Source organism: Nipponia nippon, unplaced genomic scaffold, assembly GCF_047370975.1.
Source record: "Nipponia nippon isolate SJK-2023a ecotype South Korea unplaced genomic scaffold, ASM4737097v1 scaffold_13, whole genome shotgun sequence".
Classification (NCBI taxonomy): Eukaryota; Metazoa; Chordata; class Aves; order Pelecaniformes; family Threskiornithidae; genus Nipponia; species Nipponia nippon.
This window is the reverse complement of record NW_028262324.1, coordinates 13,232,169-13,256,742: the sequence shown is the minus strand read 5'-3', so window position 1 is coordinate 13,256,742 and position 24,574 is coordinate 13,232,169. Positions and strand designations below refer to the sequence as shown.

Below are 24,574 nucleotides of genomic sequence, written 5' to 3'. Positions count from 1 at the left end.
AGAACCTCACTGGCTGCTAGTAAGAGGAATAAAACTTTATCCTATTGCACGTTCTAATTTATAAGGGAGAGATCAGTGAGAGCTTTAAATACTGTGACAGGCCTTCACTACAAACATTTCTTTAAGATCTATCACGAATGCTGATTGAGCTGATGTTTATCAGAAGTCATACACATAATCAAAGGAAAAGCAAACAGAAAGTGTGAAAACTGACGCTTTCTGAAAATATTTGATCTAAATCCTGAATTTTCAGGATTAGATTTCCACTTTTATTTTATTTAGGGGCATAAAATAAAGGTGGAGGAAAGAGAGCTGCAGAGGTGCTGAGAAGCAGACAGGTACAGATGACCAGCACCTTTGCACGAGTGGCTGTTCCACCAGCATGACACAGCGATGCCCGTTCAGGTCGCGAGCCCTGGCCACGGCAGTCATTTTGCTGTTGTCTGCAGTATGCCAGGCAAGACTGGTTTGGGGAGGGTGGGTAATACTGGGTTGCGTAATCCGATTTGGGCTCACTTATACTCTTTTTAGGTGAGTGAGGGAGGCTTTCTAGACTTCCAAGATCACATTAGCCAGGACATTAGCATACACACTTGGCCATCGACTTGCAAAGCAGATCTAAGATCATTTAAAATCCTTTCAGAAAGCAGGGCTAGCTTTGCAGAACAAGGGAGAGCAAATCTGGTAGCACACAGCCAACCTCCTCAGGCATCAGCATTTACATGCCAGGCCCTGGCTAATCTCTCTCAGTATGGTAACAGAGGGAGATGAACAGTTCTTAAATCATGAGAACTTTTCCCCCGCTCAAACAACTTTACCCAAAGGCAACGCTGGCTCCCTGCTCCACAACCTCCTTCTTCAAAGGGCCACCCACGTCCCAGGGGCTGTGCGCTCCCTGTGACTGCATGGAAGTCACTCTGGGAACTTAAGTCTCCACTAACATAAGGCAACCAGATCTTGTCTTCTTCAAGAACCTCTTAATACATTAGTTTTCATTCTCATACTCAGTAGCTGCAAATAATGCCATCAAAAATGAAATTAAGCCTGGGCAGCTGATGCAGTTACACCTCCCCACGTCTGCTTTCCCTCCGTTCTCCACACAAGCCACGCACAAAGCTGTGACGGTGGCAATCTGCAGCAGAAGGGAGAGATGGATGGACAGGGGAGGTGGGAACGTGTGGCCCAGGTTCATTTCACTTAGGTTAACCCTTGAACCTTGTGCCAAAACAACGCAGCCAACACAACCGAACCCAGGCAGGACATAAGATCCCAAACTCTCTTTGTGTTTTTCAGCTGCATAAGGAGAACAAGCAACTGCTGTTCCCCACCATCTCATACTTTGCAGGATTTTCTTTGCCTCTTCATGGAGCCTTGGCGTCACTTCACCCAGGGCAAGGATGGAGGAGACCAGACCCTGGGGACACGGGTGAGCAGCCCCACTGCGTGGGGAGGTGGTTAGGAGGACCTGAGTTTTTCCTCCCAGCACCAAAGTGTTTATACCCAACAGGAACTCAGTGAAGTGAGCAGAAGAGGACCGGACAGCTAATTACTGCCATTGTGCGCCAACTGGCTGCCATCCCTGCCTGCCAGCTAACAGAATTGTTTTCAGATAGTTCAGCATTTCTTTAATGCTTATCCTAGATCTATTCAAGAGAGAAAAAAGACAAGGAAAGAAAATGTAACTCTTATCTGCAATATAAAACCTCAGCTATTTAGCAGACTATTGAAGTCCTTTTTCTCGTTGTTCCTTTTCAAGTCTCTCACAACAAGATACCTGCCTAGTCCACAAAGACAATATTATAATGGTTACCAGGGTTTATCTTTTTCTTTCCTTTTTTTTTTTTTAAATGCTACTTTTTCATGCACTTGTGGAAAAAACCTGTGCCATTAACGCCTTTACAGCTACCCTGAAAAAAAAAAAAAAAAGACCTTCAAAGTGTCAATAGCGGACGTAGTGCACTCTCCTTCCTTTTATTCACTCTGCAGAATGGGAAGTGCTATTACTGCTGTTAGACCCATTTTCACTCTGCATGTAGTTTTCCTTGAAATCTATTGTCTTCACCCTTCACAATTTTTTATTGCATTGCTCTTCTAAATGTGTTATTCGTGCAGCTAATACATCAGGTATCAGGAAGAAGAAAAAACCTTTGAGCGAAGGTAAAGCCAAAAACTTCCTTCACCTGAGCAACCTCAGATCTGTCCCCTTGCTGCCTCTTCCTTTTAAAGCCATCAAACTTTGACCTGCTGACTCTAAAATGGACAAATAGCACAAAAAATCCCAGATCTGCCTTTTTCCAAGCTATTGTTCAGAGGTCACGATATAAAACAGATAGAAAGGAGGCAAAACACTGGAAGGATGTAACTGGAAAACTGCTCATTGCAAATTACATTTTTCATCACTGATACAGTGCTTTGCAGCTCTTGAAGATAAAAAAAAAGTCAATTAGAATTACAATGAATGTAAAAATAAGCTTTTGTAATAAAAACCGTAATTTAAAATGGGATAATGTATCTGAAAATGAAAAGAGGAATCTCCTAAATCAAATGTCCTTCAGCTGAAGTTAATTTCAGTCAATAGGATTTTCAACTGTTTAAATCATATTTTAGCACTGGATTTATATGAGAGCAGCAAAAAGAAGTCTCATGTTTTATCACCTCTGTGGCTTCCAGTGCAAACTTTTAGCTCACCGGCAGCACCACACCTGCACGCCCCAGCGTACCAAACGTGGAGGGACTGACGAACACCACGTCTTCTTCTGCGTGTGCAGCTGTGGTGCGTTTGCAACAAATGCCCTTGCTGAAGCGAGCAGCCTCCAACATTTTGCTACCGGGACCCCACACCCAGTGAAGGACAGAAATTGTGCATTGTGGCTATGCATAGGGATGCTTCCACCAGCTCAGATGGGCTGGATGAGGAGCGGGGACTGCAGGGCCACAAACACCCAGTTTTCTTGTTCGCTTTCCAGACTGATATGGTAAATAAATTACACAGCAATATATTCCCATCGTTGGCCCAGGAGGGTGGATGTTTGCCCAGAGATGACCCATTCTCTTAATGGACCATATCATATCCACATTAGGTGACATTTGTAGCATACGTCGCTCTGTCTGCTCTCTGTTTAAACACATTGGGGGTAAATATTAAGTGTGATTTAGCACCATAACTCCCATTAGCTTTAATGGGAGTCCCATGGTTTCATCCTGTGTTTCTTGATGAATATTTACCTCATTGTTCATTTCAGTACTCGTTTTTATCTATTCCTACTGTGCCAACTCCTGCTTGAAGTTATAATGATATCATTTTTATTTTTAAGTGTGTGCACACATGGTTATTGGTAATGCTCATGAAAGCCCGGGACTAAGAGCGTCACTGGGCAAAAGGGATGGCTTTGCCTCAAGCAAAGGGATGGCCAGCCCTTCTCTCTGATGCACCCCCAGTGCTCCAGTGCTCCTGACAAACTGGGGACCCTTCCTCTAAAAACACTCACCATCCACCACGATTCTCCAATCTGTTGTCATTTTACAAGCAATGGGAATAACTACCATTCTTCTTTTCCTGTGAACAACCAGAAAACTACAGCTACGCACCAGCCCTGCCAGGGGCTAGCCAGACTCTCATAACCAGTGCATCTGGTACCGGGAACCAGTATATCCACAGCCAGCCAGGGACCTGAGAGCTATGGGGGAGTCTGCCACAGGATTTTGGACAAGTCCTTCAACTTTTTCCTGCAAAATGTGGAGAATCGTATCGCGCTCACCACCTACAAGACACAGTCAGGTGTAATGATGTTTGTAAAGCTACTGGAAGCCTTAGAAAGGAAAGTCCGATGTGTGCAGACTAGACTCCAGCTCGTTTTGCTGGCACTGCAGTGAAGGAGGTTTGAATGCAGATGTGTGAACCACCTCCCACAGCCCAAAGCTCACGGCTCTGTCCTTTGCACGGAGCTTGCACAGCTCTTGAAAAATACCATGTATAGAAATGGGAAAACGGGGAACAGGATGCGAAAAATGATGTCTCCCAGCAGTGTCACCCCCTGTGGTACTTACTTAGTAAAATAATGATGCAGATCAAGATGGCGATGATGGCACCCGTGCCCAGCCCTGCTGCAGCCACCGCCCCGATGGTGGTGCAGTCGCCGTTCTCATCGCATGGGCACACCTTCACTTTGATGACGCACGTGTTGTACAAGGGGGGGTTTCCTGAGTCCGTCACGATTATCGGCACATCATACACACCCGCTTCCAGGTACATGATTCGTAAACTAAGCTGGGCGTAATCGCCTGGAGAGACCAAGACAGACAGACAGATGACAGACACTCTACTAGAGCCTTGCAGCCACACCTGTACAGGCAGGGCTCCTCTGCCAGAGCAGTCTTCCGAGTCCTGAAGAAGAGGCTATCAACAACACACCTGGGCAGGACAGCTGCAGACTTCTGCCCTAACAGTTTGGTCAACAATCAGCCTGTGTTTTGCAAAATACTGTGTGTTTCCACTGCTGCACTAACCTACCTTGACGCCATTTGCAAATCCAGTTGCATGCATTTAAAATGGCACGAAATGCAAATACTGAAGCATGGATGATGCTCCCTGGGTCTCGGCTGCCCCAGGCCACTGTGCAGGCTCTCTGCTCACCCACCCTCCCACCTCAGGACTTTTGGGAAGCTCATCGCCCATCGGTGACATGCTCAGCCAGGTAATCCTTCTCGTGTTCCCTCCCATTACGATACAAGAGCTGCGGGACTGAGCCCCGAGCTGCGAGGGCACAAGCCATTGCCCCTGGCAGAGGGTACAAGCCCTGCCCCTCGCCAGACCTCAGCGAGAGGGACCAGCTTTGAAGCCAAAACCAGCCCATGGCTCCATGATATTTTCCATCCTCTGCTGAAACTACCAATAAGAGGAGCAATTAGGGTCATTTGTGGTTGCATGCTGCAATATAAAAATCCTTCACATACTGGTAATCGTCACACTTACCTAGCCCTCCTGGTTCCATGGTAAATTAAAAGGCTGCCTTTATGCAATTATGGTCAGAGAAATGAACATTGATCCTGATTGTGGCTTATGACAATTACACTGGAACATAAGGAAGACTGATAATAGCTTTTTTCCCCTTGGCCATTATGGATGATTTATACTCTGTTCACTACTGATAACTGTTCATAATTATGAACTGCATTAAAAAAAGCCAAGTGCCAAGGCTCTTAGAGTTATGCTGCAGGTCTGATACAAATCATTTCTGATTAACTATCTTGTCTATAATGTCAGCCATAATGTGCTTTAAAAAATAAAAATCAGATAAAAAAGTAGGAAAGTTTGGAAGTTTGAAACCGCACGTGGCCTCATTAGTGAATCAGAGTCCAAATGTCCTCAGGATTGCCTGCCCCATTTACCATTCAGCCGTGTTATGGTCCAGTTCTTCCTCACCGCAGATGGCACACTTGGCAGCTCGAAGACAAAGGGCCCAACGTTTGGATCAATGTCAGCATCTGCGGCTGTTATGTTGATGACATTCAGGTTTGGCTTTTCACAGATCTGTGCCTCCTTTGGCAGGAGCTCAGGAGCATTATCGTTGATGTCGATTAGGTAGATCTGCAGAGTGCCAGTGCCGCTTGCGGGGGGTATACCTGAACGGGAGAGGCAGAGCCAAACATGGACCGATGACCATCACTCGAGAAGCAGTGAGAATGACAACACCTTGGACCAGCCCCCTCTCTGCCTTCCAATTTCAATAAACCAGGATTTTCTCCCTCCCTCCTTGGACCTTATTAGGCACATACTGCACTTTCATGGTCCCTTGCTTTAAGAGGTATTATTAAAACTTCCTCAAGCCTCCTAATGTTGCTGTTTTTTGCTCCTGCAGAACATGGAGGTTGAATTCTGCAGATTTGTAGCCTACAGCAATGTCCTTAGTCAAAAATACAAGGAGGTGATGCCAAGCCGCTAGTGCAGATTTTGGTAATGGCTGTTTTGAAGAGGAAAAACCATTAGAAAGATAGCTAACGAGAGGAAGAAGAAGGTTTGGAGGGAAAAAAAAAAGTAAGTAGTGTAATCTGTTGGTTAGCATCTACTGCAGCACTTGACAGCCACTATTTAGATTTGCAGACTATTACACTGCTTCAAAGAAAGCCCAACTCTCCAGCCCATCCCACAGTCAGCGCTAGCCTTAGTGGTGAAAAGTCCTTGCTCAAAGTCTACGGTATGAGCTAACCATCACCAAACACGTTGGGTGATGCTACTAACCCATGGTAGCAGCAGCATGTCCCGATACACAGTTCTTCATCCTCTCTACATTTGTCCCAACCAGCAGGGATGCTGCAGCACAGCAGTCTTGGTCCTCCGGCCCCTTATTGATGAAGAGCCACATTTGTCTGACTAATGACCACTTACACAAAGTAATACCTGCCCTGGCAAGAGAGAACAGCCTTCCCAGAAATGGTGCAGTATTTTTAATTTCTCTCCCCACACATACATCTGGCAGCTCCGTGTTGGCCCGTCCACTGCCTCCTTTCTCAGGCAGCGTTGCTTCAGCAATTCTTTTTTTTTCCCCACTAGGCTTTCAAACGTTGCTTCTACTTCCACAGACTTTCCTTCCGACATTCCCTTCTCATTTCTGCTCCATTTTTCAAGGGAGCCTTGAAAACTCTGAAGGAGCCCTGAAAATCCTTCTTTCATGGTTCCTACATAAGCTCTTCAATCATTGATCTCATCCTTTCATCTAGTAAGCACGGGGTAGCTCTCCCTCTAAAACAATGCCTTTGATCACCCTTGAAAGTTTCTGGAGAGACAGACAGCCCATCAGGATACTGGGGATGAACATGAAAAGTGACTTTTGGGACCAAGCAAAGTGATTTCACTGTTTTCACATTACTCAGAAGATCTTCTGGGCTGAATGCAAGGCCCACACTCTGACCTCGGAGACAGACTGAACACAAACTAGCAGTCCTGAGAGGCACTACCTGGCATGTGGCTGAAATAACCTGCAATTGCCACACGTGCAAATGCAGTTTTGTAGGGCTGTTGGGTATTGTTGGGCTCCAGTTCCTGGTATTTTTTGTTCTTTGTGCTCCTGAGTGCAGTTCTGGGGCAGTCTCAGCAGAAATGAAAAGTAAACAATTTTTTAAACGTCCAAGTACTACAAACATGGAACATTTCAAATTATTTCAGCTGTCTCATGTGGAGAGAGCAAGGACGTGGATAGAGCAGGTATTGATGTACTAAAAGGATCCTCGGACTTTATGCTCAAGAGATGAGGACTACCATAGCACCACTGACTCCAGTGGAGAAGTTGGTCCGCTCCCTGAAATTAGGATTGAAATACTAATGAGAGTATTTCAAAAGAAAGAGGAACATACAACTGCTACACCTACATTTAACTGTTGCATTCCCCATCACTGCCTTTTTCACAGTGCCAGCGTCAGCACTCCTGGAGCAAGGTACAAGCCAGCCGGCTTTCATGTTCAGCTGCAAGCAGGAGTCACTCCCATCCTGCTCGTGCAAAAATTTCTACGGAACTTGGGACACTGTCCTGACAAATCATGGCAGAAATGAAGCAAACTGTGCCTGTGGCTAACCGGCATCTTCTCGTCATTGTGTGCCTGCAGAAAAGCAGGAACCTGCATGCAGGGTCACTAATGCAGCCTGGTTTCCTACAGGACTGGGCCCCAAAGGTGAGCTCCCATGGGGTAGCTCTGATATTGAGGAAGGGGCAGGACCCTGTTTCCTTCAGTTACAGAGTCTCTCTCCCCTACTCAGCTCCCTATTTTATGAAACCTGTTGGAACATGATGTATTTGAGTTCTCAGCTTCCCTGTGAGATTGGTTGAAATTGGGTGAAGGGTTCAAACGCTGCCAGGCTCCACACTTGTGTAGACACAGTGTGATCCAAGAGCCTTTCTCTCCTGGGAAACCAGGCTAAAAATACGCTGTTGATTAGGATTCCCCTTTTTCCCCCCTTACATTGCAGCCGAGACTTTTCTTAAAGTGAGTATCTCTGCACTGTACCCCAGGGAGAGAAAGAGAGCATGTCCAAGGAGTATTTGGCTAAACTTCTTCTTTATCATATACTGAAAGCAGCAAAAAGAACTTCAAGGAAATAAGATGCTGCTGCTTCTTCAAGAAAGAAAGAAAAATCCCCACCAAAATCCCCGACCCAAAGCCTTTCTTTGATGAGTACATGATGCCAGAGAACCTGGAACTTGGGAGAAATGTGGAAAGAGTCTATTAGCCGAGGTGAAACTTTAGCTGTTATCCTAAGCACTCTAGACAGAATTTTAAATAAGGTGTTGCTTTATGTGCATTTTAATGGCTGCGATATACCAGTGATAGATTAATTTTTCAGAATGAAGAGATTTATCTAGGTCCTCACTTTCTGAGCTGCTGAATGATGGATGTGGAGGTGCTGATGCACTGCAGCATCAGCACCGAAGCCAAGGAAAGGGGTTAACTCCAAATCACGTTGTAGTAAGTGCCCAGGATTTGCAAGGTCAGATGGTGAGGATTAGTTTGATGGGTTCAAGCTCTACCGCTGCTTTTGTGAATAGCCTCAGCCAACTCATTTGACCTGTTTTGCCCTGTGGCTCTTGCAGATGAACGCTGCTAGATCCCCTTGAGACTATTTTGGATTTCACTGCCCTGGCTGCCTTCACAGAGGGAAGCTTAGGATGGGTTATGGGACCACACCAGTCCTACCACTGATGGCACAAAGAATGGGCAAAATTTGCTTTTTGGTACTGCTACGCAGCATGGAAACTCTTCCATGAGTTTGCCTTGCCCCTGTGACCCAGGATGCAATGACTGAAGTGAAGCCTGAAACCCCAGAGCAAGCAAGTTTTCATTAGCCCTGCAAGCACCACTGTATCTGCTCATAATGGACATGGCACCCTTCAGCCTGAGGGATGACAAGAGCTACACAAACACTGCCCTGAAAGCACCTACAGAGTATGAGCAATATACTTAGGTGCTCACAGCCAAGCCTAGACTTAATTTTGATGCTGAAGCTTGGCTCTGGTTTGATGTGAGCGCTCAGCACCCTGCAGGGGGAAGGTGAGGGTGGGAGAGGGGGAGGAAGGCCCTCTCCTTGCCTGGGGAAGCTACCGTGCCCTCCACAGAGCCTTTTCCAACTGGAGGAACTGATGAATGAAATAACAGGGTGGCCACATCTAGGTACGGTTAGCAAAAAAGTCATCAGCTCCTCCTAATCAGAATTAGGAAGAGAAATCCAGGGCAGCGGCATGGACCGCTTGCCCTTGAGTGAGGCCAGCGCTGAGGTTCACAGCGCTAATTTTACCGATAGTGCTGTGTGATCTTTAATGACTAGAGAAGAGGAAGCCTTAACAGGACTTCTCTGCGAGATCTGTACTGGCCTCAGCGACTTTGATAATAAAGTACACCAGCATCCAGACGCTCTGATGATGGCTGGCCATTTCAGGAATGGCAGTGGACAGAGAGAGATTAGCTCCGATGACAGACAGACAGACACCTTTCATGAAAGCCACAGCAGTTCAATGGACTGCTTTATTTTTAATACCCTCCTGCCATCCCCTACAATTATTTCTGATTTCCTGATGGAAGGCTTCCTGAACGCTCTGATGAACGCCTTTGGGATGATTACCAGGACTGGTGTGTTCGGCAGCCCTTGGAGAGCACATCCCTTTGATATTTTTTTAAGTTCAGGCTACACCACTACACTGAACTCCCCAAATCGATTTTCCATTTGCCCTCCCTTTCCCTTAATAACACTCTCCGTATACTGTGCACATTTAATTTACTCCAGCAATTTCCCGTCCCACTTTCACATTTTTGACCATAAAAACCTGGGAAAAAGATAACTTATACTGACAACTCTGTCAGGGCATCATTTCTCTTAATGCATCACATTAGAGTCTTATTGAAGCATGAACAATGTGAAGCCTGGGCTCACCGTTGTCAGCCGCCAAGAATGTGGCCTCGTAGACATTATTCTTAATGTAGTCTGACTCTCGATCAAGGACAGCAGCAGTAGTGATCTGACCGTTTGTGGCATTAATGTTCAGCCAGTTTGCAGGATCTGACAGCTTAGAGTATCTATAGAGAAAGGAAATAAATACATAGCAGCCTTTTCACTGACATATCCTTAATATTGCTTGAAATAAGGTTTTTCTGGCCTCCTGACCCATGATTCAAAGGACCTTTGGATAACTGGTTTTGTTGACAAACAAAACGCTAATTGAGTATCTGTTTTTTGACCTCTACAATTATTCAATTTTTCTATTTCTTTCATTTTAAAGGTTTTTCTTTCCACTAAGTGCCACTTACATGCCAGCTTCCCGCTGCTGGGAGTGGACATAGCCTGAGGTCTCTGCAGCCGAGGAGAAATGGAGTCTGCAATGACCACTGCATTTGTACACCTGAATTAGAGCATGGATTCCTACTCTCTCCTTCTCTTAACGTTGCCCTTCCTAAAATAGCTCTTGCTCTAAAGCCATGGATATTCGCGTTTTCTGCCCATCACTAATAAACAAGTTTGGGAAATACCACATTCGAAGAATGGCCATTTTCAGGCCACTCTTTTGTATCAGCATCGTACCTTCAGCAGCAATGGCCTTGGGGACACTATAATGGGAACTCACAGCTGTATTAAGTCGTGGACCCAAGCGTGAAGCAGTTTCAGGTCTGCTCTCCTGAAACCTTTTTGTATGTTCCTGAAATAGCAGGTAAGACGATCCTATGCATGTGGGAGGACTGAAGAGAGCAGAGACAAGGGGGTCCCCTTGGCAGTCCCCAGCGTGCCCGGGGCTGGAAGGACCCAACGGCAGACTCGCCTCCCAGCTACTCAGTCAACTCACAGCCCAAGTCTGTTCATGTCCTACCCAGCCAGCTATGAACACGGTTTGTTTTAGGCAAACTTCTTCCATGTTCTCCAGATCAACGTGTTGTGTTTACCTTTCTCACATGCTTGTTTTCTTGGTTTTATTTTATTCATTGCTTTTGATTTCTACCTCTCAGTTTTGTACAGTTTGAGCTGAGATGGACCCTTATTCCCTAAACTGGAAGCTAATAAATGGTCAAACTATAAATTACCGAAATAAGCAAACAACAGCTAAGTTTATTTCATGGGTAACTCAGGCCTGCTGATGGTTTCATATAAATACTTTGTAGTTAGATACGCAGGCAGGAGAACTTCTGGCTTCTGGTGAATATCCCTTTCCAGAAATGGGCTGTTTGAAGCTGAAACTCAAAGTGAAACTTGAGCTGCGTCAATCCATGTGAGCAGGAAAGCAACACACAGCTGCACAAGCCCCTGCCAAAGGAAAGAATTACATTTCATGGAGCTAGACTCTTTGGGATGTTTTCATTTCTTTTTAATATCATCGCTGTGAGTTGCCTGCCCTTTCTCTGCTAAACGACCAGGGATCCAGTCTCAAAGCTAGCTTTGTGAATGTGTCTGTGGCTAATGAGGGTAACTTGAGGTGTGACATTGGCCATGCCAAGCCGTGCCTTACTGGAGATGCTCCAGCTTCCTTATCTTCTATTTGTAAAAAGTCTATTTCATCAAAGACTATTTAAAGAGACTGAAAACTGTATGCAAGGCTCTAGTAGCTGGATCAGCTCTCTGTGAAGTGCTTATCATGGATCTGTAGGCTTAGCTTTTTGGGTATCTTTTTTCCTAACTCATCAATACCAACCGTGAAGAAAAAACAAAATATCCTTGGCGTAGCTCACAAAGACAGGACCCCAACAACGCCCCACTGCTTCTTGCAAAGCCTTGGCATTGGGCTGCCCTGATGAAAAGGGGGTAAGAGAGATTGTACTTCGATTTGGAGACGAAGTGCTGGTGGATACACAAAATGGGTGTCCCGGAAGCCCCAGGGAAAAACAGCTCAAGTAATTGGCTGTTCATATTCACAGAAAGTCTTACAAGACCCTGCACATGCACTGTGCGATGAGAGGAATGGCTCAGCAGAGCCGGTCCTTCTCCCAGAAACGGCAGACGCTCGTTTGGATTACGGATCATCCACCTCCAGGTTAGAGGGAGTAGTCAATCAGAAATGAGCTATTCTCTCCTCTGAAAACCAGCCTTGGTACAGACGTCAGGGAAATAAAGACCCTTCAAAGGCCAATATTTCAAAAAGAAAATAAGAAAAACTGGCTTGTTAGTTAGGATGGTCTCTCCCCTCAAAAGTCTCAATACCTGTCTAAAGACAACAAGATGAGGCAGTGAATAAACTATCATTTTCTAGACCAGACAGCTCTGTGCCAGGTGAAATATTTCAAACTCTTCCTGACACAAAATGTAACAACTGATGTAAGTTTAAGTGGCCTCGGCTGTGATCATGTCGTATACTTAGGCTTTGCCAAAAACACTGCAGTCCTTACAGACTGGGAGTAAAAGAGAAATAAAATTCTGTGGATGCAGAAGTATCCAAGAGCAGGAAACGCATTTCCCGTCTGCACAGAGGGAGGCTGAAATACTTGTGAAAGGCATCACAAGGACTCATTTTCACACACACTTTTCTGCCACTGTATTTCCCCGAGGGAAGGTGTGTAAGTTGGGGTCCTGGACCGTGGATTCAATCCCCAGTCTGCCCAGGTGCGACAAAACACAGCAAGTGACATCCTCCCGGTTGCAGCATGGGCTAAATCCAATCTTAAACTGCTTAGGTCAAACGTCTGACTTTTAGAAGGCTAAAATTTTGCCAGCTGAATCCCATTCATAGGGAAAGCAGCTAACGGAGAGGTTGGGTTTAGCAGCTGGTCCGAACGGACAGGGAAGGTCAGAACAAATCTGGCTGACTACAGGGCAGGCAAGGGCTGCTGGGGTGCTTTGTATGGACTGGCATTAGTCAGATAAAGACCAAATGCCAATGGCATGTACATGGGTGTTTGACTGCTCAGGCAATTTTTAACTACATGACATCTTAAAAGCCTGTTCAGCAGCTGTTTGTAACCAAGTGAGCCTTGCTCCGAACGGGCTGACAGCTCCTCTCACACTGCTTTTTAAGCCAGGTTGAACCTAAGACCTCTGGAAGCAACACAAGACATGATTAGAGATCCCAGTCATTCCCTTTGGAAATCTAGCCCTAGCCTTTTCTGTGCCTCAGTTTCCCCCCCCATAAAACAGAAATAACAAAGCTGACTTTTTCTAAACCTCTGTGTTTATAAAGTGCATGAACAACATAGGCCAAAGCATCCTTGACAAGGCAAAGACAAAACACTTAGTACAACGCAGCCCTGACCTCTGTCTTTGTAACAACACAGGGGACCCTTTGTTGTTACCCTTGCTATTGCGAGCTAATTGCTTGCATTTGAAGCTGCAAACTTCCCCTCTGCAAGCCAGTAACGCGGGATCCAGCTCTGCCTGCCCTCCCGGACCCAGCTGCTCAAAACTGGGCTTACCTGGAGCGGGGAGGATTGCGAGTTTACGAGCTCACAGGATACTTTGCGAGCACTCGACTGAGGGTGTCAGTCCCTGCCAAGCGTTTTACTCATATCACGTCAGTTAGTTTGTGAAGTAGCTTTCAGCTGCTTTGCTCCCCAAACTTCTGCAGCTGAAATCCCCCTCCTGTACACGAGAGCTCACTTGGCTGCCTGGTCTCCCACCTTACTGCCTGCTGCATGAAGCGATCAGGATCCACCGCTGAAAATGTTGTCAGGACTGTCCCCGTAGGCACCCCTTCCTCCAGCCTGATTAACTTGTGGTTCGTTGGGAAATACGGTGCTTCGTTGACATCTGTGACTGAAATGGTGACTCCTGCTGTCGACTGGAAGGACATCTGGATGCCACTGGCCAGGGGAGCTTGGTTTGATACCATCACTGTCAGCATGAAAGCTCTGTTCATCTCGTAATCGACTGCCTAAAACAAACAAACAAGCAAGTATAGAGCCAAGCAGAGAATAAATTCTACCTTCTGGCTGAAAGTTGCAAGATTTAGAAGGCAGATGATATCAAAGTCATTGCCTCATCTTGTTTCCTCCTGAGCTCAGTTCTTTTGAAGGCGTAAATCCAGACCAGCTTCAATCCAGTGGAGGATTTGGCCTTCCAGTACTTGGAGGGTCAAATAGTTAAAAAAGTCCCACAAAGTAAAAACTGCAAACAGCAGGGAGGATTTGCCCTGTGTTTTGTTCCAACGCTAAGTGGTTTCCAAAGGAACAAATCCACCAAGGGCTGCTCTAAATGCAACAGGCGGAGCCTGTTAAGAGGGACTGGACAGGTACTTACCAGCGCTATTAGCATTTAAAGCTGCTGACTAAGTTACTAGGACAGCCTATGCGGACTCATGAGCCTGAAGTGCTCTTCATTTTTCCTCTTAAGTGAGTTTATAAGCAAAGGTGGGGCTGCAAGGAACAGCGCCTGGTCCAGTCAATCAGGTGGTCCTTCCAGTGGGACCTCTCGTCCTCTCGCAAGATGCCTCGTGATCTCCCAAGGGTGCCTGCCTGCTCCCACCGATGCATTACGCTGTTGGGTGGCTGCAGATCTCTCTTCACCACGCACATAAAGACGGTGTATCTTAGGAGCCAGAAGGCGTGAAAAGCCTTTGCTGGCACAACTGACTGAACCGCAGTATAATAATAATTTCTAAACCATCCCACTAATTATTATGAGGGAAGTCGCTAATCATCTGCCAGGGAGGTCTGAGTTATGCAGGATCACACCTCTGCTTGTTAAAAAATGCTTTGCTGTAATTTATGAATTTAGAAGCGTAACCATTCTCCCTAATACCTTCCCCAGCGCTGAGTCTGCAAAGCGTGCTCTCACGGTGTAAAATGCCACGGTTACACTGACTTCGGTAGAGCTGTACTGATTTACATCAGCAAGATCTGGCTTCCATGTTCTGTTTAAAAGCCAGTATTGTCAGGAGAGAAATCAAATCATAGGAGGCTACACGAGAGAAACAAATTTCAGGGGCAAAAGGTAAAACAGTGGAATCTCTATTCGATTGAAGTGCAAATGTTCCTATTGCTAAATGGTTTCCTGACAGGCAGGGCCAACATTTAATAAATAAAAGGAAGCATGAAGAGTCCCAGTACACCCACCAGCACTGACTCACGGACTTGTATCGCATTCAAAAAAGATGCATGGTAAAAATTCCCATTTAAACACTATTGAAGGCCTTGAAACAATGACTAATGCATTTCCTCAATTTCTTTTCACACCCCTCTAATTTATATTCCTCCAGTCTTTGTGTTTTTTCTTTGTGCTGGCCCGTTTGCTACCCTTGCCCACAGCCAGTCTGCACCTCCCTCCCCGCAAGGGCTCAGACAGAGCCGGGGGAAGCAATTTGAGCAGCTCCAGGGGGGACTGATGTGGGAAACCACTGGGCTCCCCGCCCGACGGCACAGGACACACTGACCACACACATATCTGCTAGGATGTGGCCTGATGCAAGGGAGTGGTTTCCCCCCCCCCCCCCCCCCCCCCAAAATGTAGAGCTGCTCACTCAGCTTCTTTCCCTCTCTTCTGGGAGCAACAAAAGCAGGGCTGCAGAAGAGCAGTGTGGGGAGCGGGGCTGGAGCAGGATCACCCAGTAACGCCCATCCCGCAGACTGTCCTGGAGGCACCAGTGCCACGTGCTGGCACATGGTGGCACAGTGTCCACAGCGCTGCAGTCTGCAAGAGAGAGCTGATCTGCCTCCTCTTCTGTGCTCATCTGAGTTCCATTTCACATGTTTTGTTGAAAAAAAAAAGGTAAAATCAAGAGCCTGTGTCTTCACAGCAGTGTGAGCTATCGTCCCCAGTGGGACCAGAGCCCCTTGCAGCCAAACTCAGTCCAGCCCTAAGCAGAAATTCTTTCACACCATAATAAGCAATTTCTACCAGGAGAGTTCATACTTCTGCTCCCTAAAACCGCCTCCCCCTGAGGATAACAGTGCACAGAGCACACTGTGTTCTTCACACTGCACTAACCCCCTCCATCTCCACACATCTCACTGAAAATGCTGCATATTGATCAGGCCAAGAGCAGGAGCAAAAGCCCCCAGAGCTGCTACATCTGGGACAAGGAGGTGCTGGACTGTTGCCTACTTTTTAATTTCACGTCCAAGAAGCACCATGACATGAAATGAACAAGTAGCACCTTTGCAGATAGCCGTTGTTGGATGTTTTGTGTCTGATCTGGCACAAATGGGTCTGAAACATCCCCCTGGAGATGCTGCACATCTTTTTCCTTCACTAGCCTCTCCAACCTGGACACAGCAGAGTGAAGCCGAGGGCTTGCCACGTGTCCTCCTTTTCTCAAGGTACTTTGAACTGAAGAGAACAAATTTGCCTTATGTTATTGTTGAGGCAAATAATAATGGAAGCTTCGGAAGCATCTCCGTTATAAATTCACAGCTCTGATCCATGCAGAGTTTATAGTAACATTTTACTTAGCCGGCTGCCACAGGGCAGCCACTGCTGCTCTTGGAGATTGTCTCCAGACTCTGTGGTGTCTCATCTGAGTGGGGAGTTTCTCTCTCCCCTTGATCAAGGCTTTCTTTGAAGATCAGGGTCTTGCACGGTTATGGAAATGGTTTGGAAAGGCATGAACAGAAAAAGGAAATGTTACACTTTTGGTGATCGGAATGGAGCTGCAGATGGGGTTTTGCCGAGAGTGGCTGCAAAATGGCCCCATGAGCATCATCTGAACTCCAAAGGGCTTTTTGGTCTGGAAGCATTTCTGGCCCTCCATTTCTGGTCACCAAAGTGCTGGTGGGAGGGGTGGGATTCTTCACAGAATGCCCTTCTCTGCGCCGCTGTGACTGCCATAGCCCAGATGCAAACCCCTTTGCTTGCAGCAGTGGGGAGTTATGTATAAGCGGCTTCAAAGAGCCACATGAAAATCCAGCCGTGTAGGGTCTGTAAATAAAAGGTTCGTTACTTGACTGAATTTTTTACCTATGTTTTCAATCTACACCAGGGATCAACCCAGCAAGAGACTGCTCCCACACCACGAAGAACAAGCTCTGACCGGCCACCCAGGTTGACGTGCACACATTCCCCAAACCTTTAAGCATATTCACTTATTAACAGAGAACAAAATATTTCAAAGAAGAAAGCAGAATCCTAGGAGTCTTCCCTTCTTCACCATGAAAATTTAATCACAAGCAATTTCACTCATTCTCCTTGCTGAAAATACACCAAAAAGCCTCCCGGCTTGATACGGGTAAGAAACTCTGGGCGCCCAGGAGGATGAGGTGAGGTTATATAGTGAAGACATTCAATGCAATTTCAAGCTTTGAGCTCAGCTTGAGAAGATAGGATTTTCATGTGGTTCTTTGCATTGTGATCACTGTGGGTTACATATCAGTGGAAAGTCAACACCAGCATCAATGGTGTCTTGACAAATCTGCCCTGCTTTTTGCCTGCAAGTTCTGAATAAGGGATGGTTCATTATGCAGAAGTCCTTGTGTAGCAGTGATGATCATGTAAATCCCCTGTTGTTCACTTTGATGTGCCTTTAAACTACAGTCGTGACGCTTTACTAAGAATAGGGGGTCCTCCCCTGCTCGCAGTGAAAATGTTGGCATTTCGATTTCAGACTGGCTGCCGATGTCATTGGAAGTTAAGTTGTTGCATTTTACTTCGTTGCATGTTTTTTGTTTAAGCAGAAAATATATACATATGGATACGTGTATACTTACATACATATATGCATCCATACACACATGCGTCTAGAACTACTGCTAAGGTTGAACAAGTTTTGTAACATTTGACCAGATAGGGCTGTCAACCACCATTACAGAGCAATAAATAAAAGGACTCTGCTGAAATACCATCTAGCAGGTAAGATGATGTCTCCCTTAAAGTTCAGCAAAGTGGCATCTGCAGACACACACACATAGCCTAAGGGGCAGAGAACAGGACAAGCTCACAAGCTCACACGTTCCTACCAGCGTAACCTCATTGGCATTTCACTGATGTCATTTTTCCTAATATCCAAACTGTAAGTATTAAGAATGACTGTAACTTATTAGCTACAAGGGACCGGGGCTCTTTTTTTCAACACAGAGCTATTCTTAAATCACGTTGCTCTTTAAACATTAGTGTTTCATCCTAAGTTGTTGATTAAAACTTTTTGTTAGAGAAGGACAGACTTATCAAAAGATGCAGGCTTTGTCCATCACAGCATGTATTATCCTTTTCAGGTGCAGTGCACAGTGCGTGTTGTGCAAGCTACAGATCACAGGACCCTATTCATGATGCCTACACTTTTTTGGTAGTCAGAGGGAGCATCCATAGGCGTCTTATCTGGGAAGAGACTCGGTGAACGCTGAATGGATCCGGTTATGTTCTGGCTGTGTGTGATGACTGCAGAAGCGTTCACTGTAACTGAATGGGAAGTGAACGCTGAAATGAAGATGAAGTCATGTTCTTTGGAGGCAAGGAGGGAAACAGAATTTGGTACTTGCTGCAGACACCTTGAGGGTTCCAGATCTCCTATCGCTTAAGGCAATGGATGAAGGAGAGAAGGCGTGGTGGGTATTTACGGTCTTACTTCTCAGAGTCTTTGGACAAGATCCTCTGCTGATCTAACCTGGGGAGTGGCCTTCCCTTAACTGGAGCTATTCTGAGCTGAGGATCTGGCCCACACTGTGTGTTTACTGCTTGATACCAGAAAAAGGAAAATTTCTCCAACTTTTTTCTGCCAAGCAACTCAATCAGAGGCAAATCTTCTCTCCTTTCCTTCTGTCCCCAGGAAATCCGCTCCCGAAATCTCTCCAGCACTCCCTGTTTTCACAGAGGATCACTTGACTGATTCCCTGCAGTGAAACACTACGCCTGATTCACAGCTAATGGGGAGTTTTCTGGCTCAAAAAGAAGAAAAATGCAGCCTCGGCCCCAAACCTGCCAGGCAGGGCAGGGCTGCACAGCCCAGGTGCCATTCCGTCTTACAGCGCCCAAGAAGGTACGGAGGAGCAGGACGCGAAGGTCAGGCTTGGATGCTGGGGAGAGCCTTCAGCAGGTAAGAGTTTATCAGAGCTTATGGTGGGCTGGCCTGAGTTGAGAAACCCAGAACCAGTGGCATACGCTTGAAGTAAAAGTATTCAGGACTCCTGCACAGAGAGAGATGGGAAACAACAGACTCGAGCACTCATATTCCCAGACAGAGAAGGCATGACATAACTGCAGGCTTCTGGCAAAACCTGTCGCCTTAGCAAGCTGAAAAGGTGACAAACATGGATTTGCTTTGGCTTTCCCCTTACCTTCACGACGGTTACCATGCCTTCGTTGGTGACGGGGTCTGTCCGGATGGTAAAGTGGCCAGAGGGGTCTCCGCTGATGATGCGGTAGATGGCATTCCAGTTGGGAGAGTGAGGCTGGTCCCGGTCCATGACCGTCAGATTTGCCACCACAACCTCCACTCTGTTCTCAGGAACTTCTCCTGAATACTGCAAATAAAAGACAGGAGCGGTCATGGTGGGAGCTTTCTGTCGGTCCTCACGGCTACCTCCCCTCTCGCCTACATCAGCATGCTGACTGGGAAATCAGCCCCATGAAGAGGACCACGGGGTTGTACGTTATGAGCAACACATCCCCTTCTCACTTCAGTTTTCCTATTTTTTTCTTTGAGTATTTTTCCAAACCTTTCAAAGTCTAGTCTCACCTCTGAGCCCAAAGGAAAACAAACCCGCTATCACCCAGCCACTGCCCAAGTTTCAGCAAATGCTTGAAGTAAATGAACAAAAAATGTTCCTGATATTCTCATTCAGTTACAGCAATCGGAGAGTTAACTGTCAACAGCAGGTAAAAATGGCAGACTAAAATGTGCTTTTTTTTAGGATGACTATGTCCCTTTAACCTGAGGTATTTTGCCTCACTCAGATTTCAGTGATGGCATTTTATTGCTTCTTCAGTGATTTTACTTCATTTTCTTTCTTTCTTGCCCTTGATTTGATTCTGTCTCATTATTTAAAGTGTTTCTTGTGATTTTGCCACAGCCTTTCCTGGTGCTTAATTCTCTCGTTTAGCACTGATTTTCATGGAGCATGTCCAGTTCAGGCATATCCTGACGCATTAGCTGCATTCTTTTCTGCTTTCCAGTCCTTGATTTATCATACGGCTGATCAGGGATCCTGGCCTGTGAATACTTCCAGTGTTTGGGGCTCAAAAGCTGCCAGTAAGACACATTCCTAAATTTTCAACTGTCCTCATCTCTCAGCATCGCCTATTAGCAGCACTTGCAAATCAACACTCTGATTGACATATGGCAAATTAAACACTGGGGAACCGATGGGAGCGGCTGGCTCGGAGTCTGCAACTGAAATCCTGGCCCCAAACTGCAGGAGCAGAGCACTTCTGAAAATCTGGCCTTTGGTGTGCACAAATGCCAGGTTATGTAAATGATAATAAATCATTCCTTTGTTAGCACAAGAGTCCCTTTCCACTCCTAACCCACACCCATCCATTGGAGTCTTTCAGTTATGTGCGCTTAGATCTAGTATATATTATTCCACCACTGACAGCAAAAATATTCAATCTGCCTTATGTTAACGTAAATATAAATTTGCCCTTTAGTGGTATCCTGAATGGCATTCTGCCCTCTTTTCTGTTATGCACCTGTCCTAAACAAGTTTTCATTAGTGAATGCAGATGGCATCTCTTTCCAGCCATGCTGAGTGGTGGGGAAGAACAGTGGGAAGCTGCGGGATAATTCTAGTTCCAGTATGTGCTACAGCTCTTCTTTTCTCTTTATTTCTCATTATTTTACTCATTTTTTACCCATTCTCTTGCCCAATTTGGAATCTCTGCGGCACACAGCTTAAGCAGGGGAAATATCATATGGAAATTTGTCAAAAGCCTCTTGAAAAATCCATTAGATTATGTCGTATGTGCAGTCCTATTATCAACCTTGTCTGAAACCTGCTCAAAAGAACTCAAGGAGATTAGTTAAGCAGGATCGTCTCTTACTAAATCCACACTAGTTATCGTCCATTACATTAAATTAATGTTGTATGGCATGCCAGCAACGACAAGTTGATGAGCCCCCAGTCTCTTTTAGGAGACGGCTGCACTGCTAACATCAAGATATCATATTGTAATTTCAAAGGAGTTAAGCACTTTGTGCAACCATCTCAAATCTTTGACCTAGGACCGCAGGTTTTCGTCCATTACTACCAGGCTTAAGCCTTGCAGGACCAAAGAGAATTAACTCAACAAGAGCAAGCCATCAGTTGTATTTAAGTTGTACTTAAGACATTTAAAAGGGCCACTCCTAGGCCTTCCTACTAGGGATGAACACCTCTAGCAGATCATAACCCAGGTGCTCCCAATGAGTTTGGGTTACTTGGAAAAATCCCACACAATCGCCAACTGATTTTACAGCAGCTTCTGTAAAAGCCATCACAGCATCCATTTTCGGCCCGTAGTGATAAAGTTGTTTACTACAAGACGTATTTTAAAAAATATGAGGTATATAAAAAATTAGAAATACACAAACACATCTCAATATAAAGCCTGGAGGAAGATTGTAACAGTCTATAAAGCTCCTCCATTAGGGTAAAAATCACAATGCTCTGCATATACTGAGCAATCCAGGAGTTCACCCCGTTGTTGATACCTATTAGGTACAGTCAGGGAATGATCAGTCCTATGCAGCATTGAGGGTGGATATTGTCTATTATGCTTATAAAGCCAAATATTTTTCTGATGAGAACAGAGTACAAACACAGGAATCAAAGGAGCCATCCAAGGCTATTCAGGTTAACAAGCAAATCTTGGAGAGACGCACCATGAAGAACAGCACAGTTTTCATCAGCTACAGATGAGCAGCTACTGGGAATCCAAACCGGAGCCTGTCTTTCCTCCACTTCCCCACTATAACTATTATAAGTAAATGCTGTAACGTGTATTGTCCACAATTGTCTTTACCTTTAATAAAATTAAGTAATGACATTAAATTACATCTGCTAAAGGAAGGATGGCAGCTCAAAGCGACCCACACTTCTTTAATGTCATTCCCTCCCTACCCTGGAGTAATTTAGGATAACGAACAATACCATCTTTCTCTGTTCTGCTTTGCAGCATTCCCTGTGCTGTAAGTTCTCTTTCATAAGATTACAATTGATTTTCAAATAGAGAGAAGCCTATCTATTCAAACAAGGTAAAACAATGGGCAACGGAAGAGCTGCTGAAGTAAACATAAGATTGATAAAGCAGTGCTTGACCTATACTTGTAGCATTTACTCATATTCCCCTGTAATTCATTTAGCTTCACTTTCAATTGTTGCATTTGAAGTCCTTAATTTCCAGAGTGCTTTTTTAAAGACCATTCACAAGGATTTCTATGGCTGATTGTTACACACTCCGCTTCCCTTCTGAGATAAGGATTTGTTCTGAACCTGGCATGTTCTTAAATCCTTAAATTCTGTAGGGTCTTTTTTCTTCCCCTCCCATAAAAGCCTGTGCTGGCAAAAGTCCTTCTTGCATTCCTCTAGAGCTGGCCCCTGTGAAGTCATGTCTTGTTGAAAAGGTAATAATTTATTCTGATTTTCAGGTTGCATCAGATTATACTAAAACTGGTTAATCCCAGAGTTTGCCTTTTGTCTCACTCGGAACCTGACAGCATATAAACACGCAGACAAATATCACTCCGGAGGAGAAAGGGATTGATGTGGGGGGACAAATGATGAATTCACACAATGACTTGACTTTGTACAATAGATCTGGAGTCTGGGCGGTGAAGCCACGCACAGCAGAGTAAAACCAATTAGCTCATTGCAGCCACTCCTAGGGAGGTGTGGAATTGAGATGGATGAATACAAAGATAATCATTCAGGCTTCCTTCTAAAGGGAATTCCTTTTTTCCAATGTTCTTACTTTTTTCCGGTGGGTTTTGCTAAAAAGCTGTGAAAGCAATGACTTGTTCACATGAATGTCTGCAGGAAAGATTTTTGTGTCGTCTCCAATATTTGCTAATGATGACGCAACATTTGTTACAGGCAGTAGTAGTTTATGAGGGCTGAATTGCCTAGAGAAATAGAGTATTTTATGACCTACAGCTAGGGATTAGCTTAGAAGAATAAGGCCATCTTAGTCCTCTTATTAGACCCTGAGCCGTCCCCCTGACAGCTATGACTGCATCTTCTCTCTAGGTCCCCTAGGTCAAGAGAAACCGAAATGAGAGTGAGCGAGCACACGTGTGACGTGGCGTGGGGTGTCCCATCTCTCACCGCTTCCTGCTGCCAGGCCACCCCGTCAGGCAGCAAGCTCTGGATACAACGCGAGGTGCAGCCGGGGGACCCAGCACACCGAGGGCTGCCTTTGCCCATGCAAACTGTGTGAGCAGGCACCCAGTCTGAACACCAGCTCCCCGCTCCTCCACGCTTAAGGGCATACTCCCAACCAAGTGCCGGCATGCGAGCCAACTGTTTACCTTTTACGCACAATATTTAACACACTTGAATATTTAGATGATACTTAGATGCTTGAATAGAAGGCAAATTAATAAACAACTGCGGTCTGGTTGCAGCAACCTGTGTAAAATGGAAAAAAAAGACAGAAATCTCCTAATAAATCATTAATTGTGATGTGCCTGCCCAGCTGCAGCGCAGAAACAAGCAAATGCCATCCTAATTGATTGCTTCTTATTCCATCTTTATAGGCCTGCATTTTTTATTGTGAGGGTTGAATAAGCCCAGAGGTGTAAAAAACCTCTAGATTGTACTCTGTGTATCTGCCAACTTGATATTCAGATCAATAATCCTCTTTTTTTTCCCCCTACTCCTACTACCGGTAATTTAGCTTTTCTTCCTAGCAGTCTAATTGCTGTTTTCTTAAGCCTTACTATCAATTCTCTGACCTTTAATTTCCAATATTGTTTGCTGTACGGATGACTGTACTAGGTCTGCAAGTTATCCTACCCCCTCTATGCCGCATGGGTCAGACTTGGGTATCAGCTTCTGTGACCGTCAAACAGCAACCTCCAGGTTCTCGCCCCACTGCTGCCGTTGTGCAGCAGAGACCACAAGCTCACTTGAATCTCCACAAGATCTCCATAAAGTCAACCATATTTTGCGTGCAAATCAGATTTTGAGATGCTCATTTCTTAATCACGTTTTATTAAAGAACTACTCACTCTGGTGTGGTCTCGAATGACAATCGCCCTCTGAGTACTGACATCCTCACGTTTTTCTGAGGCAGCCCATGGCACTTGTGCTCTGCATTACACTGGACAGCAACCCCTACATAAGCCTCTTTGCTGTTGGTTTTTCAGGCTCATGCCCACAAGATCCCCTGCGCTGCAGCGTCCCTGCTTCAACTTCGCGTTCACTTGGACCTACTCCACAGTCAATCCATGTATGCACATCATACTTTAGACTAGTTATAGGCCATGTGGCAAATGCTTCCCAGAACGTTATCTATAAAGCCCAACGCACTCTTGCCAGCTCACAGTTTTGCTCTGCTGGTACGAGGCCCAGCTGTCACGGTGCTCATTCAGAAATTAACTGCTCAGGCTGCAGGCACTGGCTCGTCGCGGTTGGGCAGGAGTCAGCCTTGCCCAGCCGAGCGGAGGGAAGTGCATGACAATTAGCTCACCAACTTTTAAAGGATGCTTTGGAAGTTCTGCCTTTATCTTCAGTGGTTTGCGCTATCTCTTCTCCCTGGTATCCAGTGACAGGA

The 24,574-nt window shown here is 45.5% G+C and overlaps 1 protein-coding gene across 3 annotated transcripts in view; it reads right to left on the bottom strand.

Annotated features, from left to right (window-relative positions):
- CDH4 (cadherin 4) overlaps positions 1-24,574 on the bottom strand; it is a 461,862-nt gene that overhangs the window by 4,774 nt on the left and 432,514 nt on the right. For all 3 annotated transcript variants that reach the window (XM_087750192.1, XM_087750191.1, XM_087750190.1), the window contains 5 exons: positions 19,159-19,344; positions 13,576-13,829; positions 9,917-10,059; positions 5,389-5,622; positions 4,048-4,281 (listed from right to left, as the gene is read on the bottom strand). In XM_087750192.1, the coding sequence (XP_087606318.1) occupies positions 4,048-4,281; positions 5,389-5,622; positions 9,917-10,059; positions 13,576-13,829; positions 19,159-19,344 (1,051 nt within the window). The remainder of the gene's footprint in view (positions 1-4,047; positions 4,282-5,388; positions 5,623-9,916; positions 10,060-13,575; positions 13,830-19,158; positions 19,345-24,574) is intronic.